A 25,621-nucleotide genomic window follows, 5' to 3' on the forward strand; every position below is an offset into this window, starting at 1 on the left:
ATCCGTTACTATTTAGTGAGTGCTAAAACTTTATTTAAAATCACTTTTTTGTGTAAATGTAGACATCGTAGGACCAACCCTGTTTTCTACACATTGTTCTCATAATAAACCTTTTCTACAACAGACATTTTGACTTGACAGTTCAAACTAATGATGGATCAGTTGCATGAAGTGTCTCTGTAATAAACCATGACAAGGAACCAGCATGCACAGTTGTAAGACCTCCACTAAGTGGAATGCAGCTGATGTTGATACATTTGTTCTGTCTTTGATGTGAAAAGTCAGAATGTCTGCTGTGAAGGCGATTATGTGCACAGGAAGCTTCTTTTGTTTTAAAACAAATAAAATGTCATTTCATTTGCATTTTATTTAATAGTCATGACAAGGTGGCTGGCATTGATGATGGGTGTACAAAACTCATCAAAGAAACAAGGGCTTGCATTCACACTGTGGTTAGGTTTATGTAAGAAAAACTAGTTTTGTCAAGGATACCACAAAAATGTCAGTTTCGATTAAATGTAAGTGTGTCTCCAGTCGTGCTGGAGTTTTTCTGTTTTAAATCAGAGCAGCTTTTCCTGAACCTTAACCAAGAGCTGGCATTGCTTAAATATAACAATGGCTCATAATGCCGTAATCGTCACAAGTAGAAATTGTAATACTAGATCAGACATTCTGAAGCCGAGAATATGCCAGTATTACGGAGGAGGTTAGAGGCTCACACACTGGATGACAAAGTAGCAGCACACCAATACTTGAATAGAACAATAATTTATTTACAACAATATATATACACACAATTATGCACACAGAACTGGTGGCAGAAACAGAAACTTCTGATTAGTATATGTAGTAAGTGACTAGCGAACCCTCCACAGCATTTAGACATTAGTTCATGGCATAAGTCTTTACATGCAAAATGTTTGAACAAGTTGTCATAATATGTCAAGGATATTTCTATACATTTCTATTAAACTTTTTTTTCTAAATGTGTCCTGAATCTGTAAATTGCTCCCAGGTGAATCTTGACTTTCTCTACAAATGGCCCTCAAGATGTTCTTTCTGATTCTTATTATATCCAGAAAATATGTTTGCATCCTTCACATGCAAACACAAGTAAGATCCATGTTTCAGCCAAAGATTTGTTCCAAATGAAGTCCACTTCAAAGTGAAGTCTTGGTATAAACAATCTTCCTCACAGATAGAAATGATTTCTGCAATGAATCATATCGGTATTTCTGGTACGCAACTGTTGCCAGGAAGACATAATGAAGCCAACAGATGATGGATTAGACAAAAGTTAGAATAAATGTGTTTACAAATCTTGGCAGGGTCATATTTTAACAGGTGGAATAAAACTGCTATGCATTGTGTCTTATTCACTTTATTACTATACATCAAATTCAATTGTGCAAAAAGAGCAAAAGTACAGAATGACATCTTTACTAGGACAAAAAAAGGGATATCTGATCTAACTTGTTGTGCATACTGAGTGTATTTTACATTATATTCTATTTACATTTTACGATATGGTGCCATTCATGTATTCTCTTGATTATTTTCCTGTCATGAACCTGAACTGTAGCTTCAGGATTAATGTGACTGTCAAAATATATATTACAATATTTATCTGAAAAAATAAAATAAAATACAGTGAACCTTATAAAATGAATCTTTTGTACAGCTAGAGTTTGACTAAATTACATAGTTTACTGGTATGCTGGTGCAGGCATGATTTTCCTCGCTAAAGGCTGCTCTTTGCTGGGTTAGATGTCGACCACACAGCCGGAAGCACTGGCCCTTATAGCATCAGATATGACCTTTGCTCCTGATTCTCCAATGCCATTTCCCTGCAAACTAGATAGATGGATGGATGGATGGATGGATGAATGGATGGATGGATGGATGGATGGATGGATGGATGGATGGATGGATGGATGGATGGATGGATGGATGGATGGATGGATGGATGGATGGATAGATGGATAGATAGATAGATAGAGTTTCCAGTCATTCCAATAACTCTGAATTTTGGAATCATTACAGTCATTACATCTTCTTTGTCATAAAAAACAATCATGTATTTTAGTTCTTTAATATTTTCACTATTGGGTCAAAAGTATACATACAGCATCCATACATTGGGTTTAATGGCACAGACTTTTCAGCACAGTCCAAAAGTTCTTGAGGGAATTTAGGTGAGGATTTTGGGAAATCTAAGACCTTAGCCTCTCAGTCCAGCCATAATTTGGTAATTTCTTCACAACTTTTGATGTACGTTTGGGGTCATTGTCTTGTCAGAACACCCAACTGTCTCTAGGACCCAACTTTCCAGATGATGATTTTAGGTTTTCTTAAAGAATATGGAGGTAATCCTATCTTCATAGCTATTCTATTTACTTTATGTAAGCATCAGTTCCACTGGCAGCAAAAGGGCCCCAGAGCATAATGCTGCCACCACCATGCTAGGTTCAGTGCTCCTGGTTAAAGGCCTGAGCATCTCCCACCCAAACACACTTCTGGTTGTTGTGGACAAACAGCTCAATTTTTGTTTCATCTGACCACAGACCTTTTCTCCAGAAGACCTTTTCTTTGTCCATGTAATAACGGCAAGCTTCAGTTGAGCCTTAAGGTGCTGCTTCTAGAAGAAGTGCTTCCTTCTTGCATTGCAGCCTCTCAGCCCACGGTGATGTAAAGCACACTTGACTGTGGAGCAGCATGTGATAACTTCTGTTTTCTTCTTGATCGTAGCAGTGACAAAACTGTATCGTGCACTTTATACTTACAATTATTTGCACAGATGACTTTAGGATTTGTAGCTGCTTTGAAATGGATTCAAGTGACTTTCCTGACTTGCTCAAGTGAATGATTTGCTTTTTCAGATCTTTTCTGAGCTCCTCAGACTTTGCCACTGTAGTATTTGTGGCTATGTGTGATGAGTGTATCAAATGGGCCCTACTGACATTGGCTTTGAGATGTCACCAGCTGTAGTCAATTGTAATCACTCAGGAGAAGTTAAGAGGTCATGCCAACAAGAAATTTTGATTAACACCACTTTCTATGTCACCAAAATTGACATTCAAGGTTGCGTATGTATATTTTTGACCCAGCAGATTTTGTCATATTTCCTACTACTGCCATGATATAGACGGTATTTAAAAGTGTATGTAAACGCAACAACTGTAAACAGATAGATAGTTAAGGAAACTCACTTGATGTATGTCAGTTGGTGGTTTCCCTTCAAGGCTGTTGCGATGAATATGGCTCCATCCATACCCAGAGAGTTCTCCTGCAGACTGATGATGTCAAACTGTTATTGCTTCTTTATCTTTAATCAAATGTCCAGAGATGTAATATAAGGCTTGAACAAAGAATAGAGTGAACATAAATCAAGGTAGCTCGTGAGCCTCCTGCAGCTTTACAAAGAATTTGATTTGTACATGAATCATAAATTGTTCTTGAGGTTGATTAAAAAAAACACAGAAATTAGGCGTCTGGAAGAGCGAAAGCTGCAGGGAGTTTGTGCTAGTCACACTGATATACACTGTTTACACGCTGCTTTATGCGACTCTTTTTCTACTCAATCTAATGGATTCAGGAAATGGATTTTGTTGAACTTTTGTTCCCAGATACGAATAAGTCACCTCGCAGATATGAATCCCCACAATAGGAGCTATGCTGCAGCTAACCAAGCCATGAACTCGCATTTTTAACAGTCATTTCCGTTACTGGTTCAACAGATAAGTAAGATATAACATTAAACTGCTGCAGGCTGCTGTGGAAGAAGTTGCAACCTCATGATGACAATTTATAAACACCCTCAGCCAAGTACACTGTATGTAAGAGGTTCAGTCTTAATCACGAGAAATAAATTTATACTGCACCTGTTCTTATAAATGCAATAAAATCAGTCATTGCATTCAGTGTCAGCTTATAATGCAATTAAAATACAATTACTGCTTGATCCAGTTACATGAAGCAGTAGAGGCAGTAAAATATATTCTATATCAATTGCCATGACAGTTTTTATGCATTCTAAATTAGTTAAATGGCACAGTGACCAAAATTTTGGTTTGCATAGATCATGATAAGCTCCAGTTGGGCCTTACTTCAGTGACTTGAGGCTTCTGTTGCTTTTCAAGGCATTGGCCAGAGCCTTTGCTCCTTCCATCCCTACAGCGTTCCCACGCAGACTGAAAAACACAGTAAAGAAAATGGTACAATTACAAGTCAGGGACACAACTAAATGCAGAGAAGGATTCCTATAGAACCAGATCATTCTCTTCCTTTACTGTATGTCACTTGGAGGTGACATTCTGAAAATTGGTTCTTTAGGAGGATTGTGGTCATTGACAGCTTTACAATAAGCTGTGGTATAAACACCGCACAATCGAACATCTAATATCCTTCAGTTAACAATGTGTTTTCTCATAGACGTTTTCTTTTCTTACTCTCCATATATATTTTAAGCTTGTTCACCCACAACACTGGGCTGTCTTCTTCATTACCCTGTTTCTCTGTTGGAAATAATTAAACATTTTGCTATATTTCATTTGTCTAAGTTGTAGAGAGACCAAAAAAAACACCTTTATGAGAACATACCTTGTTGGGCGGAACCTGAACATAGTATAAGATATTTTATATGGTAGTTTAACAAAATAATAAAGTGTATTTTCTGGAATTCAATTTCAATTGAGAAAGAGGAGAAAGTCTGCGTTGGTTATTTCAGCAATTTAAATAATTAGCGTTTTAAAAATTTGCATTTATTCACTGCACACCAATGTGCAAAACTACATAAACTGGGATTATAGTGCCCAAACAGACAGCTGTGAACACCATTGATGCCTAGTTCTTCTAAATTATATTAGTTTTTAGCCTGCCTAGAGAGGGTATTCCAGTCATGTGCAGTAAATTTACATATTCTGTGTGAGTGCACCGCTGCTGAGCATGTGCACTAGTGCTAGTGCGGGATAGTGACAGCATGGATGCCACACTGAACACAACTTTCGGGCTTCACACGGACAAAGTAGGGTTGGCATAAACCCCCACAGGCCTGGACAGATAATCAAAATGACATCAGACGGGCCCGAGGAGATCCTTCATCGAAAAGTATAACACTGTCTTTAGAATGATCTAATGCAGGGATAATCAATTTTCTTTACCACCTTGCAAAATGAAAGAGGCTAGGAGCCTGATTTTAATCAATAATATTTTTCTGACACAAAAAAATCTGATAAAAAGATCAGATTTACTGAGTAACAGCCTAGGGACATTACTGAGCATTTACTGGCGAGATCAACAAGAAAAATCGTCAGTGTGAATCAATTTGTTTTCCTTCAAATTAGATAGTAGTTGACCAGCCTTTCAGCACCATATAGTGGCCTTAAGTTGGCCTGTAGACCATAAGCTGAAATCTATTGATCTAATACAACCAGAGATGTCAATGGGACAGTTGCATTAACAAAATCTCTAATTACTTATTGACTGTTATAGGTTAATATTGTAATATTATGTGACCCTGACTGTGATATATTTAAATAATGTCAACAGAGCATAATAAAGACACATCAGCGCATATAAATCGAAGAAGTTAAAACATTTCAAGTTTTGGTTCATCTACGTGAATCAAACATTCATTGAGCATTGCTAGGAAACTCTTAGAAGAATTTCCTATCTTAGACCTCACATTTGTTCAGACAGAACATTTGACAGCGTTCCAGAGATTTTTTTTTATAGTTTGGAACATACAAATAAAGAACGTTTGAGCATCTACAGCCGAGTGAGTGACGCATTCATGCAGTGAGGCGTAGGAAGAAAACATGCCTATGACCTGCCAGTTATCTACTCGCACGTCTACGCACATCTGAAACAGCGAGTAATCAAAAGAGGCTACATGTCTTTCCAAAAGAAAATTATCTTTAAGATGAGTAACTGCTTCTTGGTCTCATTTTGAGCCAAACATTGTCTTGGTCCAGTCGGTAAACAGCCTGATTTGAAGAACAAAGAAGAAAACAGCAACATCACCAACTAGCAACACAAAGCTTCGCTGGATTTAAATTGCTTTCCTGTTTTATAAACCTGAATGCAAAAATAAGAAAGGAACAGTATGACAAAGGAGCGGTCTTGGACTCACTCTAATGTTTGCAGGGTTTGGTTGGTTGTTAGAGCTTCTGCCATTGCAATCGCACCAGTCATGCCTGCAGAGACTCCCTGGAGGCTGAAGAGGAAATACGTGTCATTTGTGTCATCTCTAAGACCAATAAACTGCATCTATCTGTCTATCATCATATACAATTGTAATGCCAACCATAATGTACGCAGACACGTGTTGGTTTTCAGAGCTTCAGCAAGACAAATGACTCCTTCGTTCCCAATAGCGTTTTCCTGTAGACTGCAACAAGACATGGAGACATGGAGACATGGAGAATGCACACGTTGTCACAGCTGAGAAAAACAGCACTACTGAAAATTCACATAACTGCTTGCAAGCTGATCAAATCACGATCAGTCAATGAAAGCCCCAAGCAAGTCATTTATTCACAGTAATGCCGGCACAGGCTTCCTCAGTGGAATACAGTTTTGACATTTTTGGAAAATCAATGTAATTACAGAGAAAAGAGCATGTAGGGGGGAGTTGGGGGTTAATAATAGGATAAAGGGGCTGACAGGGCCTTACTCCAACAGCTGCATGGTGGAATTGGACAGAAGTGCGTGGGCCAGAGCTTTAGTAGCCTTGGTCTTGATGAAATTCCACTGGAGACTGCGAAAAGAGAGGAACAGACACGAGGTCAGTTATGAGGCAAATACTGTATTTATGACATTTTGGCGGAGGTGGGAAGACGTGTATTTAATCCTGTGGTGTGCTTTGGATTCCTCACAGTCCAGAGACGTGCATGCTGGGTTAATTGGTGGTTCTAAACTGGCTGCAGCCTCCAGTGACCCTCCACAGGATAAAGCCGCTATAGCAAATGGACAGATGGATGGAATCCTGTAGCGTACTCAAGTCCAATTAACCACTAGGATTATTTCATTTTCTGAAGGTGCAATATGCAAGATTTTGAGCTTAAATATGTATTAATTTAGCAGCAAACAACTATCTGTTAATGTTAAACATAGTGATGTGGTGTCACTCCTTTTTTTAACTAACTAATCATGTATTACATTAGGCAGGACTTGCTGACGTAGTAACTGGAAAATGGTGGAGACGCTTGAAATATGTAGTGAAAATATGATATTTGAACACAAACCATATTTTTTTTCTTATTCCTAACCAAGTCATTTGGGCACGTAAAGTTAACCAAACTTCTAATGTGTTTCTGACAAAGCATTAAATCTGTTTAATCTCAGCCACATAGCTTTTGATGTAAACCCAATCAGAAAGACAATGCAACGCATTATAGAGCATGTGAGTTCCTCCCTTTGAAACTGTTAGCTAAGACTGACAGTGACCTCTCACGCTGCATTGAAAAAGAGAAACAAAGTATTCTCTATGGCATTTACTTAATTTATGTTCACCTGTTTCATTTCAGTCCAGTGTTGCAGTGATCAGATTTTATGGAATGCAGACCTCATGCTTGCATAAGTCACAAATCCTGCTTGCAGAGATTTTAGATATGCTCTGAGAAACTTTCTACTTTTGGCTTAAGAATTTAAAAATACCCCTCCAATTTTAAACTTTGAACATGCGTCATTCAGCACGGCGAAGTTCAAACATCAAAGAGGAGTAACAACTACCTAGACTGGGACTGTGTGATCAAGAATCACTTATCTGCTAATAGCTTCGTATCCATCTGCATGCATGCTTGTGTTTGTATTACAAACTCCACTCACTGCAAAGAGATGAGGCCGCGATTGAACTTGATTGCACCGGCTATTGCTTGAACCCCTTCATCATGTAACAGGTTAGCTGTGAGACTGGAACACAAACACACAAAGACACACATATACAGAACAGATGACGTACAAATAGTCACACAGTATGAAAACGAAACAAAATGCTCCCAAAAGTACAGCTGCACAAGTTAAGTGTAGTAACAGGATATCAGAAACATCATAATCTATGTTATGTTTCATTTAAAGCCTGTCACTGCTTACGCATTGCTCTGACGTCTGAAGATCATTCTTTATTTAACTGAAATTACAGAAATTATGACTAAGGCTGCACAGTGGCTCTGTTAGCACTGTAGCCTTGCAGTTAGAAGATCCCCGGTTCAAGTCCTGGCCTGTGCCTAGGGTTTTTCTGCATGTAGTGTGCATGCGTGGGTTTTCTCCAAGTACTCTGGCTTCCTCCCAAAGTCCAAAAACGTGCCCAGGTTAATTGGGGATTCTAGATTGTCTGTTGGTGTGAATTGTCCAGGGTGTCCTCTGCCTACACCATAAGTCAGCTAGGATAGACTCCAGCCGCTCCACCGGGACCCTAATGAGGATTCAGCAGTGTACAGATAATGGATGGATGACTAAGGCTGTCAGCGTCAAGTTGTGAATGATGTCATATTTCTTCAAATACATTTCATTTCAGAGTTTTTGTGGTTTTCCATCACAGCATAGCACTACATGAGACATCACAGTATAAGGTGAGTGACATTTCAAGCAAGACTGAACAGTTGACTATTTCCATCCACCTGTGAGGCAATATACTATACTGCTATTAATTAGGCGACTCACTCGAGGTCCTGCAGAGAGTGGTTCTCGTGGAGTGCATATGCCATGTTCTTTGCTCCCTCCACACCAATGGAGTTCTCCCTTAGACTAACCACACAGAGAAACACAGAGAAGTGAGAAAACTGATAAAAAAAACAGCCTCAGTGAAGCGCAATTTCAGTCCCCATATGCCATATTTTTTACACTGATTAGCCACAACATTAAAACCATTGACATGCCAAGTGTCAAATATTAATCATCTCATTGCATACTTTGATACTTTGAACATACCACCCACAAGACCATTGGTGCAGACCAAGCACACCCTCCCATGTCAACAGCACTCTGTGATGGCAGGACAGCAGTACACTGCAACCCGCCACACCACAAAAACTACTCAGGAACAGCTTGAGGAACCTGAGAAAGAGTCTGGCCCAGATCCCAACTTGGTCAAGCAATCACAGGATGGATGGGAACAAGCTTGATGCATGGAGATGTTTTAGCAGCATGAAGCAGACCTACACAATTTAAGGCAGGTGGTTTTGACGTTGTGGCAGTATACATTTATTCACATGTACCCTACTCTGAGAGAGGAAGATGTACAGCCTGAGATCAGTCCTCAAGAAAACATGAGCCTTTCACGAACTGATATGAAACATAGTAGCTAAAAGCTTCTTCGTATGATTATAGAATCTTTGTAGGAGGATTGTGTCCTATTTAACAAGACATGAAAGTCTTGGGTCATTACAGAGAGAAGCTGTACATTTAATGCTCACTTCAAAGAGACAAGGCCACGGTTCAGCCTAAGTGCTTTGGTTAAGGCGGTCATTCCACGGTTGCTGATTGAGTTGCTCTGAAGTCTGTATACAAAGAATGAAGACAATCATAATGAATGATTTGCAAGACAAACTGCAGCTTCCACTTGACTTTTGAACTGAGAGGGATGGAAAATGAAGAGGATAAATTGCAGGTACTGACTGGAGCGACAACAGAGTGTGGTTTAGTGTCAAAGCTTCTGCCAGAGCAACTGTTCCTTTGTCCCCAAGCTGGTTGCTGCAAAGACTGAAAGCAAGAACAAAAATAGACCTTAAGACAATAGGTAAAATCAGCAATTAAACGATTACACGGTATCTGACCCAATCACAGGCTTTGTGGTAAAAGCAGGTATTATTTATACTAGTTTAACATGAAAATTAGCTTATTCTATGAGCTGCAACTTAGCCTGTTAATGAAAATAATGCAGTATGGAATGATTAAGATGAGCAGATAATAAATATATTGATTTAAGGTTACATCAGCTTTGTCAGAGTCCGGTTTATCTTCAGTGCATCTGCAATCCTTTTGGCTCCACCTGCTCCAATTGTGTTCTTCCGTATACTGGAACATTACAGGCAAAGAGGGAAAATCCAATGAATACTCCACATTATAAGTGCAAATACACAGATACTACATGTAAAAAGCAACACTTGAAATGTAAACAACACCTACTTCAGGGACACTAGTTTGCGGTTGCACTGTAGCACATCTGCAAGTGCCTGAGCACCTTCCTCCTCAATGGCATTGTTCTGGAAGCTACGGGATATTAAGGAGACACTGAAACTGTTACATTTGCATTTTATTGGATGATTGTGTGTATCTCCTAAAAGCAGTTCTACTCACTTGATTGATATTAGAACTTGATTCATCTTCAGAGCCTCTGCCAGGAACTTTGCACCTTTGGAGCCGATGTTGTTGCTCCGGAGACTAAATTATAATCAGATGATAAATGAAATCATAATGACATAATCAGTGTATATGCTTTTAAATTTGCTAACAATTACTAAACACTATTGAGGGATTTGAAGATAAGATTGTTATCTAAAGAAATAGACTTCAGAGAACAAAATTTGATTTTATATGTTGTGATATAAAACCACACAGACTTAGAAAATATTCATATGGAAATGAGCATTAAAATGTGACAAATGTATGTTTAATAACCACCAGAACATTTTAAACATCAATCATCTATCTTTGAGCACACATTAACAAAATAAACTATAATGCCAGAGTCACTTAATGATATTGTCTGACCCAAATGTAGTTTATTTATTTTATTTAACCAGGTAAGTTAGTTGAGAACTGATTCTTATTTTCAATAACGACCTGGCCAAGTAGTTGCATGTCCCAGTCTTACAAAACACGACATAGAAACACTTTGTTTGCTTAAACTTGAAAACTGATCAAGCACGTATGAGAAGCTGTAGCACAAGAACAAAAGTATAGTAGAGAATAATAGTAGAAAGCCTAATCCAAATAGAACTGAGTGCTGGACTTTTAAAAGCGGTTTCCAAAAACAGCCATGTAGATTATTTAATCTACCTGTCCAGCATTGTAGTATGACTCAATGGCACAATGAGAAAAAGCGGTGCAAATTTCAGGCTTCTATCTTTAATAGTTCCCGAGATGTTGTTGTTCAAACACAGCCTTGAATTTCATGCCAAAAGTGGGTCGAGAAAAATTATCTTGAAAAATATTTCATATATCAGTCTAAATTTCACAGATACCACTTTAAATAACCAGTTTATGATGAAAAGGTTTCTAGCGAATCGAGTAGATGGTTGAACAGAAGGTCTCTGATAATTTAAGATGGAATGACCACCACATTTTCTTACTGAACGGGTTCTCACTTTATTGAGGCAGAGCACCCAGCTAAACTTTAGTGCAGAGGAAGAACACAGTTTCCTCTTGTGACATCAAAAATCTGCTTATTAAATTCAGCGAACAAATAGATCTTACTTTAGAGAAGTTAGCGTGCGATTCACCAGGAGGGCTCGACTCAGGGCTTTGGCCCCTTTGTTGGTGATGGAATTCTCTGCCAAACTGAGGTGGTGAAAGAGTTGCAGTCACATAGTGCAAAATATTAACAGTCATTACATTCATCAAGATACTTGCACTAATCCTACAATCTTAAACACTGAGTGGTTCTTACACCTCTGTAATCAGCCAGCCCGGAGCTAAATCATAATTAAAAAGTTGTGCTGTTTCTCTAAGTAATCAAGCAACTTGATTTGATGCATTGGTTCAGAATAATTAGATTGGATCTTGTTCTTCATTTGATGCACTGATAAGGAACTCGGCTGTAAATGTGATCTCACCTTACTTTCCGGATATGACAATCTTTGGCACTCAAGAGGCTTCCCAGCAATTCCATGACATCATCTTTGAAGCGATTGTTCTCTAACCTGCTGAACGGACAAAACATGAGTTCACCCTTCAGTGCTTCTCCTAAGCTTCTTGAGAGACGATGCTTTGAGGAGCTCACCTGAGATGGCTACAGTACAGCAGCTGTGGAAGCAAACACTTCACCGTTGCGTAGTTCAGAGAGGATGTTAGGTTGGTCTGGTTGCTGCACTCTGGAGACACGTGCAGCAGGTATCCCAGCACTACGCAGTGAGGTCGTGTCAACTTCCCAGCGAGATTACCGAGCCGTAAATCGTCCTCTACACTCCGCAGCAGCTCTGTATGTTGCAGCTCCTGTAAACAGTAAGCCAGGTTGACTGCACGCAGGGACACCACCGCTCCCCCACTGACCAAGAGGCCTTGTAGAAACCCCGCTGCCCACGTCTTCTGACTGCCATCATCTTTCCCGATAGCCAGAAGCCCAGCAAGAGGTTTGACAGCCACTGGGCACAGCAGGCCTGTCAGGAAGCGCACAAACACATCCAAGTGACCATCCTCAGCTTGTTGAGAGTGTTGAAAAGCACTTCTGAAGTGGTTCTGGAAACCAATCTTGGGCCAGGACATGGTGCTCTCTGAGAACAAGTCAAAGATGGCCCGCTTGGAGGAAACATGGTAGAAAGTAGCTGCAAGAAACTCCTGCAGAGTCAGATGTGTGAACCTGTATGTTGTGTGTATGGCTGATTCCTCCCGAACAAGAACTCCAGCTCCAAGACTGCTTTGAGTTAGCAGTAGATCTATACCATAAGCCCTGAGGTCCTGCTCGCTGAAGGTGTACTTGTGTTTGAGGAGGCCATAGAAGGCCAGTCGTCCCAGATTCCCCAGCAGCTTCCGATTGCTCCCGTGAAGCTGCTCCATTTTCACAGGCTCCCTGCCTCTCGGCTCACCTAGTTCGGCTTTCATGGAACAAAAATGGGCATACAGCTCAGTACAAGTCTTTGGAAGGCTCTCCTGCGTTTCACCTTGCATTATGTACAACAAAGTATCAGCTACTATCCAGCAAATGCATGGTATGTAGCACATCACCATCAAGATCTGGTTGGACTCCAGGTGGGCCCATATTTTACTGCCAAAATCCCTCTCAGAGAAGTGGTGGTTCAGGAAGATCTGGACTTCATTAGGGCTGAATCCAGGGATCTCAGTAACTCTGTCCACCAGTCCTCCAGGGATCAGAGAGGCTACTGCTGGCCGGGAAGTCACCCAAACTGCAACATCGGGGAGCAGATTCCCTCGGATGATGTTCGTAATTAAGTCGTCAATGGACACTTCTTTCTTTGGGTCATTGCAAGGAGCTGCGTCTGAGAAATTTAAAGTGCAGCGGAATTCATCCAGACCATCAAGTATGATCAGTGTCCTGCAGGAGCTGTTCAGGACCAGACTGGGGTCTGTTAAATGAGGAAAACTCATTTTCACCAGCTTCTCGGCAGAAAGCTTCTCCATTGAGTTCAGCTCGCAGAAGGTGAAAGGTAAGACAAAGTGTACATCTGTACAGATGGCCCCTTGGCTCCACTGTCTGATGAAGTGTCGTACCCAGGTTGTCTTACCTATACCTGCCACCCCGACTGTGAGGGAGACTCTGGGAGGCACACTGACTCGGGTCAGGGGCTCAAACAGTTTCACCAGCCCCAGCTGCCTCAGATGATTTCTTTTCCCTCCTCGAGTCACTCCCACCTGCATCAGGTCATGTTCCTTTTGTTGGAGGTCAGAAAGTCCATCGACCAGGAGTAAGGTTCTTGAGGAGATGTTCAGTTTGGGGCAGCTGACCGAGTCTCTTTCTCTGTATTGTTCATATCGACGTAACAGCACCTCTTTGTGCTGTTTCACCATGGAATCTACAGAAACAGAGGATGATCCAGGTTACTGTCAGTGAAAGGAAAGGAGTTTTGTTTTTTGATGAACAAAAATTAATAGTGGTAAATGGACTGCATTTGAATACAGTTTTTTATCAAAATCACTGAGCAGCTTGGGGCACACGTACCATCTAACCATCATATGGTATGATTACTCGATGGTTGCTGCCTCCTGAGCTACTACTTTTGATCTGTAAACTAGTAGCTGTGAGCATTTGTTTCTTCATCTTTTAAATAAGGACTCAGAATCCTAGGGGCTTCAGTAGAAAGCACCTGCACTTCTTGAAGATGCTTTACCTCTTGAATGAAATGTCTTAACCTGAAAGAGAAGTCCAGCTGCTTTCTACTGAAGCTCCTGGGATTACCATGACCTGCATGACTGAGAATCTACACAGACATAAGGACTATTGAAGAGAGCAAATCCTAATTCAAGTCACTTACCGTGGTTTATGATGAGCTGGGCAACCTGAGAACTGGAGCTTTCTATGAACCCCTGAAGGGCATCAGAGCCTTGAATGTCTTTGTCAGTGACAATAGTGGTGAGCATGTTAACCTGGTCTTGTAACTGTCCTGCTTCCTTGATCTTGGTCTCCTCAGCTGAACTCAGCACATCCACCTTCGTCAGGTGGCTTAAAATCTCCTCCAGGAAGGGGGGCGTGATGAAGCTTTGCAGTTGGTCTTGATGCTTTGGGATCCAGCCAAGTTCTAAAGTGAAATAGAACACAAACAAAATCCTCAAGAAATCCTTTATGTAATTGTCAAGCAGTGAACGACAAAAACAATTCCATGAGCTAGTGCAATACTTTCTGATGTACTGAGGGAAAATGTGATGCCTCATTGTTTGCCTTTTTGTCAGACATTACAGAGACTACTTAAAAAATGTGGTTCTTAGTATGTGCACCAGATGACGCTGTTAGAACCTGCAGGTTCATGCTGCTACCCAGTGCTTCGTTTCACTTTAATTCCCCTAATATTTACAATAAATGTCATATGTATTGATCGGATCAGTCACCTTCATTTGCTTAAATGCTGTCACCTCCACACAACACACTCATTTTCTGATCCAATTTCTGTCTGTTGTTTGATCAGTCTGCTGGTTCACCATTCGCATCAAGACCGGAACACTTTCACATCTATTGGATTGACATTTGTGACACCCAGAGTGTCAATCTCAGCTTAAATCAGTCCTTGACAACCAAGTCCAGTCAGGTCAGTTCACAGCTCTGAATCACAAGGGTCTTTGCAACCTGTAAAGCATCTGGCATCTTCTATCTTTAGGCCCTCAGGCAAAGCAACAGAGGAGGCGTCCATTAATGTAAAATGTGCCATTAATTACTCCAAGGAAGGGTGAAGTTATGTGATGGCGTATGTTTGTCTGTCTGTCTGTCTGTGTGAAACGTTACTCAAAAACGGACTAACAGATTTGGATGAAGTTTTCATCGAAGGTCAGAAATGACACAAGGACCAAGTGATTAGATTTTGGCAATGATGCAGCTTATAGTCTGGATCCACGGCTTTGTTAAGGATTTCCCATTGCCAGATATAGTTGCCAGCATAGTGTCGCTGTAACCACGTGAACACGGTGTCAGTTCAGGGATGAGAATGACAAATGGAAAAAAAACTCGGAAAATGTCTGCCGAAGCTAGACAGCAACAGCGTGGAACCGTTTTCGTTAATCTTTACGTGAATTTTCGGACTTTTCGGCAGCACCTTCGTCATGTCAAGAAACCTCTTCTTGGATAAACACTTCCTGTGCCGCTGGAACGGTGACAAAATAAAAGTCCGCAACATTAAAAATACGTCTCCAGAATAAAAGCATGAATGGAATGGTTATTTTAACACTAGCAAAACAAAGGCGTGGCAAAAGTGATGAACTGATCAACAGACCTTTATAAGAGTAATTTACACACAATTCAGTATGCATACATAACATGCACATGCATAACACATGCCTGTGCTCAGCACAAGGTAATTTTTTATTAAATATTTCATCCATCGAAAATGATACGTCAACTGAGCAGACTTGGAGGAGTACTGTGCTCTCTGAGTGCTTTTCTAGTTTGTTGTGTATCAGTTCTGACTTGTGTCACGTGCAGGTCAAATATATCCTGGGATTGCTTAATGGACTTTAAGAACATTTCATATGAATCCCACTGACTTGAGTGGTTCCTCAACTTTAATTCTAGTGTTACCGCTTTGTTCAAATTTGTGGTTGAGAGATGAAAAAAACTAATGGATGAAAACCAATCAGAAAAATCTGATACCGACATCCATACCATAGGATGAACTGGTAATCCGCTGAGTTCTCATCTAGCGCCATCAGCAGGTCAGCAGTTGAAACTGAAGGTGTCTTGTGTTTTGTGCTTGTTAGCTAAACTAAGATGTTGAGGTAAACATTATACTTGCTGAACATCCATCTGTCACCATTACTATTCTGAGCACGCCAGCATGCCGATATTAGAATTTAACTCCAACCTCCCTGTATTGAAGTTCATCCTCAAAGGCCTTGTCGGTTTATCTGTTGAATTGATTTGTACTTGCAATACCACACTTTTAACACGATGCAGTACCAAATCAATAGCATTCAACCCTCCAACAGAAAATGATATAGAGAGGGGAAATGATTCTGCCAAAGAATATTAGCGCGGAGCTTGAAATCAATATCTGCTCATGATTCCTGCCATACTGAAAATCTCCACAAGCATTAATCCCTGCAACACCTCATAAACACACAAAAACTGTTCTAGATTAGAATCCGTGCGGTAGATATCACATTAGTTTGGCTTTATAGAAAAACCTTGGTGTTTTGTGGATATTAGTTTGAGCTTATAATTTGATTTGTGCTCCCTTAAATCAGGATTTTAAAATGGGTTTTCTTCCAAACTCCAGTTTGTCAAACAGACAGCCATATGCAAAAGCATGCAAAAACATTTTGCTGCTCACATTTGTCTGTTTTATTTGGTCTCATCAGAAATGAATCATCTTCTGATGTGGAGATTATTAGATTCTGATCGTTTTCTTCTATAGTTTTGTCAGGTTTGTCTTACACTTTGTCTTGTGGTCAGTAAGTCATAACTATAAATTGCCAAGGCACACAGCTTTGCAAAAAAAAAATTACAATTCTTTGAAAAAATATCTTCTTAAGGTGGTTGCTATGCAATCAGAGAAAATTGTCACAGGTGCAGCTGAGCATGGGGGTGAACATTACGATCCACACATTTACCACTCACAAATCATGTTTTACGTCCCCTAAATACCTCTAAAGAAGTTTGATGGCAGCTATATCTACTGATTTAAGCGCCTCAAGGCCGTATCATTGGTGCTGTTCATAAAGTTTGAAGGCGAGAAGTGTGCCTTGCTTATGACTCATAGACCACATAATCTAACCTCTCCTTGACATGAACTGAACGCTACAGGAGATCCTTTGCCCCCACAGCTATCAGGCACGATAAAACCTCAGTCTAGTGCAGCGGTTCATGAGCTGAACTGTTGGCTGCTGCACTCCAGTGACTCAATTCAACTGTGCGATAAAACAATAATCCAAGCCCACCAGGACCGATGTACTGCACTACTCTAGTTTAACAATAAATAATTTTGCATCTCATTGTAAATACCAACAATTTTTTGCACCTTTTTTTTGTAAAAAGCAGCATTTTTAGCATCCTTTTCTAATATTTCTTGACCAACACGATTTGCTCTTTAATTGCCTGTTCATACATGAATGGCACCATGTCATAAAATATAAACAGAATATGATGTAAAATACATAAAGCTACTTAGACTGGATTCCTCTTTTTTGTCCTAATTAAGATGTCATTCTGTACTTTTGCTCTGTTTGCACAACTGAATTGATGTATAGTAATAAAATGGATAAGACAGACAATGCATAGCAGTTTTATTACACCTGTTAAAATATGCTAAGATTAATTAACACATTTATTGTAACTTTTGCATAATGCATCATCTGTTTACTTCATTTTGTTTGCCTAGCAACAGTCGTCTACCAGAAATACTGATATGACTCACTGCAGAAATAATCTGTGAGGAAGATTGTTTATGCCAAGACCTCACTTAGAAGTGGACTTCATTTGTAACACATCTTTGGCTAAAACACGGATCTTACTTATTTTGCTTGCATGTGATAGATGTAAACATATTGTCTGGATAAAATGAGAATGAAAAAGAACCTCTTGAGGGCCTTTTTTTTGTTTTGTTTTAACCATATGCATCAGTGGCCTTGTGGACCATTATCTAATGGCACTCCAGTTCCATGAAATCCATCAAATGCATTTTCTTCCATTCTCAAAAGATTGTTGGACTGCCAAAAGGTCAATAGACCTACTGTTCTGGAATAAAATTCAATGTATCAGTCAGAGATGAAAGTATAGTTAGTTTGACTCCTATATGGTGATTAACTACGATACATGAAAAGTCGGGAGGTTCACAAAAGGTACTGAATGTCCTTAAACAAATGAATGCTTAAATTTAAGTAATTTTTGAAATATTTGGATTAAATTGGTGGATTGGCAACTGCTTTTCTATCTATCTATCTATCTATCTATCTATCTATCTATCTATCTATCTATCTATCTATCTATCTATCTATCTATCTATCTATCTATCTATCTATCTATCTATCTATCTATCTGCACCTGTTTTTATACTTACATTTGCTAAGTAGCATTTCTCAGCTGGCGCTCTCTAAACACAGACTTGAGGCTTGAATTTGATCCCTGAGACAAATTTCTAACATTGTGCAATCTCATTTTAGATGCCAATCAAACTGTGTCTCATTGGTAGCTCAAGAGCTGGTTATCTCAAACAAATGAAGATCAGTGTAGTGAGCGACATCAAGAGCCGCTTAAGATCTTAAAATTGGGATTAGGCTGAGATGAGAGGAAGGGTATTTCTGAGCAGCTACATTTAATGAGAAAATGGTTAAAATGTCATATTGATGTTAAAATGAGCTCAGTTATGTCAAGCAGAAATAGGCTGGACAAAAAACAGGATCTTATTTTGAATTGTCTTGTTGTCTGACGGCATTGAATCAAAATGACAATGATTAGTTATCTTATTTTCAAGGTCATTATTGTGTCTGCTACACAGAGACAGAATGAATGAATGCAGAGCTTTCAGACAGCAGCTGCTTTGCCGTCGTTTGCTTTGCTTTTCTGCCTTGCATGGTGCAGTTTTATCTGGAAGGTTTATTTTTCATTTAGGTTCTGTCTCGTCTGCCGCAGCACCCCTTCACTGCCGTTAGATTTCAGACAGTGAAAATTAAAGGCTGGTGGCCCTTTGATATCCTTTTATAACCATCCTCTGCTCCAAAGGAATCAATTACCTTTACTTTCAGATCTTCAGACAGTAGCTCAGAGGGTCCCATGGTTGATGAGTGTGACCTCAGTTGGCTCTGACTCATCCTAACGAGCTAATTAAGGCTTAACAAGTTAATGAAGTTCTGAGGAAGGACATCCAAATTTTTACACATGCCATATTTTTATTCTGTTCTTTAAGTTCAAATTATAAATAGAAATGAGTAACGGTGTACTATCATGGGAAGAAACTTCCATTTTGCACAAAACTGGTGACAGCATTGCTCAGCATGACAGTGCCTCAGTGTCTCCACGGCGTTCAAGAACGTCACTTCGCAGAACAAATTTACACAACACAGCTTCAGTCTGTTCTTAAGATATCTTCAAAATCCATCCAAAAACACTGAGATGGCGTCATTTGAAGCAAGTGGGTTTTAACAAAAAAAGAGATATTCAAGAATAAAAGAAAAATAAATCACAATGTTCCTATTAAAGTCACACATATGTTACGATTATTGTATTCATAGCTTTAAATGCAAACCTGAAAATGGGGGATCTACGAGGAATCTTTGTCCTCTATAAATATTGTTATGCCTCCATGGCAACAACCTCTTGCGGTTCCAAATTCGTGAGAAACATCAAAGTGATTTCTATCAAGTGTTCAAGCCGTCTGAACTATGTAAGTTTCGCCCAGGAAATAGATCAGCGGACGTGGTAAAGTGTTTGTCATTGCTTGTGACCAAAGGGTAACTAGGCAACAGTCTACTGTACATTTTACATAATGTTTATGGAAGACAATCTTGTCAGAGTGGGCTTTGAGTATGGATATTATTAATGTATACTCTCCAAAACCTGCGAGTGGGACTGAAAGCCATGTTTTCATAAATAAATGGCCAAAACAACACTTTCATGTAGAGCCAGAAACCATGACAACAGAAATAATTAATGGAGTTTTAAGTTTCTGACAGTCCTTGAACATAATAAAATTAACTAAATATAACCTTTAAATTGTGATATTTCATCAAAAGGAATTTATTCTACATGTGTTTGTGTTTTTTTAATTGATAAAAAATAAACTTTTTCATACTAAAAAGACTCTCTGGACGCAAAATTTCTGAACTCCTTGGCACAACTGAGAAGCCCAAACTGACTCAGTTGTGAACAACAGCCATGTGACAAAGTTTAGAGATGTTTTAGGACATTTTCAGGAAAATTTAACACATTCGATCAATAAAATGAATGCAGCATGGCTCAAAAACAGCGTACAGACGAACAAGTTATCAGCAAGTTATTGTAAGATACATTCAGCATGGTGCAATATCTAGAGTTGATGAGCAGTCGTGTGGAAAAATTGTAAATAATACTTATCAAATAGCCTCTCTGTGGCATGTGGATGTCATTTTTTTTGCCCAAATTTGGTAAAACCTGTGGGCACTATTGAATAATGTGCATTTTTTGTCTAACAAATAATCAATCAATTTTTTTTCCAACATTTGGAACACTGACAAAAGGTTAGGCTTTCATTAGTTTTATTAACACAGTCGTCACTGATAAGGCTCGAATCTCACCTCTACAGCTCTGCACTCTTGATAAGAATCTGAGTGAAGATGATGTGGATGACTGATGATAGTGCCAAAGTGTTAATTGGAACTGTGGACTGATCTTTGATACAGTAAAAAAAGGAATCTTTGTTTTGCTCTGTTGAAAATGAACTTACTAGTCTTCACTGGAAATCCCTTTAATGATGTCATAATTATTACTGATGTACTGCATTTCATTTGACCGCCATTCATTTGCCTTCTCTTATTCTCAAGACCAAAAATTTCTGTCTTCATATTTACGTCCACCTCTACAGTATTTGCTGTTGTGATTGTTTTTTACTCTGGTCGCTGTGCACCATTTTCTGCTCAGAAGAAAGACTAAAGATTAAGAAGATTTTTGCGGACACTGGAGAGTAGTTCTAACATTAACCAGCATCACATCAGAGATTTAATGCCTAAGTGTGTCAAAGGAGCTCTTACCCTCTGTTTCTGCTCGTGATGAAGCAGAGCAGGTAGACTGAAGATCCACGTAGCAGTCATCCTGCCACGTGATGCGTTTGCTTCGGTCCATGATGGAATCGTAATGTGTCTTCCTCTCCATGAGAAAGTTTGATATTTTCCTCCCCTGATGTTCGTGTTTGTTTCTGCACAATATATAAAAAAACAGAATGTACAACTGTCATAAACTGCTTTTATTAAAGCTTCAAATGTGAATTCACCATGTTGTTATTAATTTAAAATCTCAGTTATTCAGGATTTTTAGCTTTTTGAGTATTCATTGACGAGACATTACAGATGCTCTGAGCTACAAAAGCAGACTCCTGCACACTGTCTAACTCGCAGTCATAAACTTATTAGCGTTTTGGTGCTAGACTTGTGTAAGACAAATAGACAGTCTGACCTGAAATAACTTACTATTCCTGGAAGCACTGTGGTTTTGCAATGCAGTTACAGCTTTCAACCCGACCTTTTTAGGTCAAAGCAAATGATCGTACATTTTGCATGAACAGATATTTAAAAACACTTCACCTTCAAGAGAACAGAGACGGTGTTTTGATACAGGCTGAGAAATGCAATCAATAACTGAACTACCACTGGCCTATTTGTCACTTGATGTTGGAACACTTCAGGAAAAAAGTGGTTTACCTTCAGTTGTCGTGTTTTTCAAATTTAGATAACAATGCATTCCAACTTTGACAAATGTTGTGCTGAAACTGGTAAAAGTTATAAATGATATTATCTGCAACTTCTTGATCTCAATCTTTGCCACATTTAATATTACTGATCATGAATCACATTATTAAGATGTTAAAGATATGGGTTTGACTCTCATTTATTACCAGTATTTAGTGTCTATATGTGACAAAGAAAAGAAACCATGCAGTCCATTATATATGTGCTATTAAGTTCTGTTATTTATTCATGATGGGTTTGTTTCTCCGGTTTGACAGATGACACCCACCTTTATGTTTTTGCTTCTCTGAAAGAGCTCAGTCATTTTAAAAGCAGCTCAGATTGATTTAAGTTAATCATCTAAATCCCCAAACTTGACTATGCAAAAGACAAAGAACAGACATAACAAAGAACAAACATCAGGATCCTGAATTTTGAGCTTTCAAAAGGTCCTTGAACTAATCATGTGTGATGTATGTTTATGTCAGAAAATGGAACCAAATCTAACCTGGAAATCATGACATTTCATGAAAATCCCTTTATTCTACATGTTTACTAAAAAATGATCTAAAATCAAAGCACTTGCATTAAATAGATTCTGTTCAATAAAGAAATCAATGACATAAAATCTACTTATCGGCATAACCATGAAGCCATGACTGACTGAGCTGTGACTCACTATTTGCTGAGAAAAATTCAAGGACTTCTTAGGTAAGCTGCAGACTGTGTTTACTCAGAGCAGAGGAGACAAGTATGGAAACTAATTATAGGTATTTAGGGCAAAATAAAACATATTTGATTAACAAAAGTGCAGCGAGCCTCAAAAATGGTACACACAGGAGCAAGTTGTCAGCGAGTTGCTGGAAAATACATTCAGAGTGGTGAAATATGTTTGCAGAGTTGATGAGCAGAGAAGTAAAAATGCCCCATTTCTAGAGGCGGTAAAAATAGAAGTAAGTATAACGAGTCCTAAAATTCCAATTGTTGTTTTAATTTAGACATAGCACCATTTAAGTGACATGGCTACGTTGTTAGCAAACATTTGCTTATTTACACATTCACTCTTTATGGAGCAACATTATCATTTACTCTGTCATGCTTCTGGCCATCTGGTGACTAAAATTCTAATTTTACACCCTTTTAGCTTCATTTTTGTTCCATGTCAGCTCTTATTAGGTTGATCCCTTGGAGCGACTCCTTTCACCATGTCATTTAATACATTCTTATAATGGGAATATCTATTATAGCCATATTCAGCACCTAACTGCCAAAACTGGTATAAAACAACTAGAAATATTCCAACACCAAAAGGAATGCACATATGACCCAACTGCTCTAAATATCTGTATTGGTTTCCTATTAAGCTAAGTCCTTGCACTCATGCACAGAAATTTTCAGTGAAATTAGGCCTAATTTGAAGGAGGTGTGCTCGAAATGACACCATAATACCAAACGTCACAAACCAGTAGCAATGTTAAGGTGAAACAGCAATCAGCTGAGGGCAATCCGCCCACCTGGCTCTTAAGTCTAATCAAGCAACAAGGGGAAACACCAATTGGGATGACCGTGATTGTGCAGGGCTTTTGAAGTGCTTCTTATTGTTTTCAAATTATTTCAGAGCCTTGATTAAAATTACACCAATGGCCTCTGCAAGTCTCACACTTTAATCATAAGAGGTTTTGATGTAGGTCAATGTGTTTCAATCGGGATCTTCCAGTGATTCTGCATTCATGTAATTCACATCCCAATGCTCTGGAATAGATTATGTGCCTCTTTTAAGGTTTTATGGTTTAAAACAAATACACATGGTTTGTTATAGCCAAACCTTATGTATAGTTAATGCTGCTCATTTATGCATAGTACACAAAACTGCAGTGAGAGTGGTGCAAACAAAAATTTAAATTATGTTTGAGGTTTTGCAGAGACAAACGGGAAATGGCAAATACCTTCCCGTGTGGTTTGTTGCTGATCACGTACCTTCTCACACAGGAAATTATTTCAGTAAAGTCAGACCTCAGACAAACTCCACAGCTTGCCAGCTTCCGGTGTTAAATTTATGGCCTTAATAGCCAAAACCACATCATGAAATACTTTTGGTGCATTTTAACTGCAGCATTTATTAAAAATATTCACCTCCTTTGGAAGTTTTCAGCTTTTACTGGGTTTTACTGGGTCAATCTGATTGGGCTTCTTTGACAAGAAGAATAAAAAATGACTCTTTTGTGTAAAAATGAAAGCAGATTTCTACAAAGTAATGTCAGTTAGTGAAAAATGTAAAATAAGTGGTTGCTTAGGTATTCACCCCCTTTAAAGTGACTAAAGGGGGTGAATACAGCTAAATGAATAAAGCTAAATGTTCTGGAGTCTGAGTCAGAGCTTACACCTCAACCCAACTATGAATTTCTAGTGGACTAGAAGAAGGCTGTTCTGTTACAATCCTTGTGCCTCACAGAGCTTGAGCAGTTTTGCAAAGAAGATGTGCAAAGCCGTCTCAATGCTGTAATACAGCCAAAGGTGCCTATACTAAATACTGACTTAAAGGGGGTGAATACATATGCGATCAGTTATTATACATTTTATAACTGTAATTAATTTACACTTTTTTGTCAAAAAAAGCTACACTAAAATGACAAAAATTCTACATTCAAAAGCGATAAGGGAAAATTTCCAAAGATGGGGCTACTTTTTGTAGGCATTGTATGTTTGGGAGTTTTGAATACAGTACAGCTATGATTAGCAGCATGCGGCATCTCTTACAAGATGCATTGCACCAGTATTACAGTGCAAAACTAAAAGCCACATAGATGTTACACAAGAAATGTCGCATGCTGGCTTACATTAGAAATATACTGTTGCTCATGGTAAAGTGAATGAAAGTCTGTTGAAGATCTCAATCTTGTTCCACTCCATGTGTCTGGAGCTTAAACAGACTCAAGTGCAATGGCGGAAAGTTTATGCTAGCTGTGGTGGCATAAAGTTGTGTGGCAGAAGACAGTAAAAAAAACAAAAAACTAACAACTCACCATGGGTGTCTTGACGGTGTTGGAAGGCAGGTCTGTGGGTGTCAGTGTCACCTACATAGATGTCTGAAGTAGTAACACCATAATTCACATGCAATCAGCCTTATGAGAATTAAAAGTGAGTTGGAGGAATCTTTAGGGTGAAATCCAGTTGTGCACTAGCAAACAGGTTAAATGAGCGTCAAGAACACGGCCGCTCAAGTCATTAAAAGTCAGCACAGTTTCTGAAGAAACTGTTTCACGCTGCAGCTCCTTCCTCTGTGTCTTATCTGGCTTCCTGCATTGCGGTTAGCAGGTCGAACAGTGCAAAAGAAAGAAAAAAAAGGCTTCTGCTTTGTGCATGCAATGTGACGTTATCCGAGGCCTGAAAGTCAAACCTGGCTTCAGTCTCGACTGAAACTAAACTCTGCGACTGGTGTCAAACCACAGATGAGCTGAGACGACGATAGAACATGGTCACTGGTGCTGTAGTTCAACAGAGGCATGCACAGCAAATACTGCTGCAGACAGGTGATGAATAAACAGCATTTCTGTTAGAAAACACAGAGGAAAAAAGTTCTGTTGATGCTGCCAGGAAACAATACTGCCTTCAGTACATGTCTCAAACATGCAGTGGTGGAAAAAAGTTTTCGGACACCTCATGCATTTGTGAAATATTGCATTAAGAATCACTCTTAGGTCTTCAATGCAATTTCTTTTACTACAGTCACAGTCAGAATACTAAACAAATCCTAAAAAAAGCCATTAAAAACTGAAATTTGATTGGTTCCATAAAAATACATACAAAATTTTGAGTATTGGGTCATTTTGGTACCAGTGATCCACTAATGAAGGTTGCACTTTTTATTAAAAGACACTATTTTTGTTGC

General features: G+C 39.0%; 1 protein-coding gene across 1 annotated transcript; it reads right to left on the reverse strand.

Moving 5' to 3' along the window:
* Positions 1-752: 752 nt before the first annotated feature.
* nlrc3 (NLR family, CARD domain containing 3) lies at positions 753-25,268 on the reverse strand. Its single transcript, XM_023287081.3, has 19 exons — positions 24,756-25,268; positions 21,040-21,203; positions 14,148-14,411; positions 11,942-13,688; positions 11,775-11,861; positions 11,416-11,499; positions 10,297-10,380; positions 10,126-10,209; positions 9,931-10,014; positions 9,616-9,699; positions 9,414-9,497; positions 8,662-8,745; positions 7,828-7,911; positions 6,674-6,757; positions 6,305-6,388; positions 6,131-6,214; positions 4,107-4,190; positions 3,210-3,293; positions 753-1,854 (listed from the first exon to the last, which is right to left on the reverse strand). Exons 2-19 carry the CDS (start codon positions 21,158-21,160, stop codon positions 1,764-1,766), a joined length of 3,402 nt encoding a protein of 1,133 aa, XP_023142849.2. The 5' UTR covers positions 21,161-21,203; positions 24,756-25,268; the 3' UTR covers positions 753-1,763.
* Positions 25,269-25,621: the final 353 nt, after the last annotated feature.

Source organism: Amphiprion ocellaris, chromosome 18 (assembly GCF_022539595.1).
Source record: "Amphiprion ocellaris isolate individual 3 ecotype Okinawa chromosome 18, ASM2253959v1, whole genome shotgun sequence".
Lineage (NCBI taxonomy): Eukaryota > Metazoa > Chordata > Actinopteri > Pomacentridae > Amphiprion > Amphiprion ocellaris.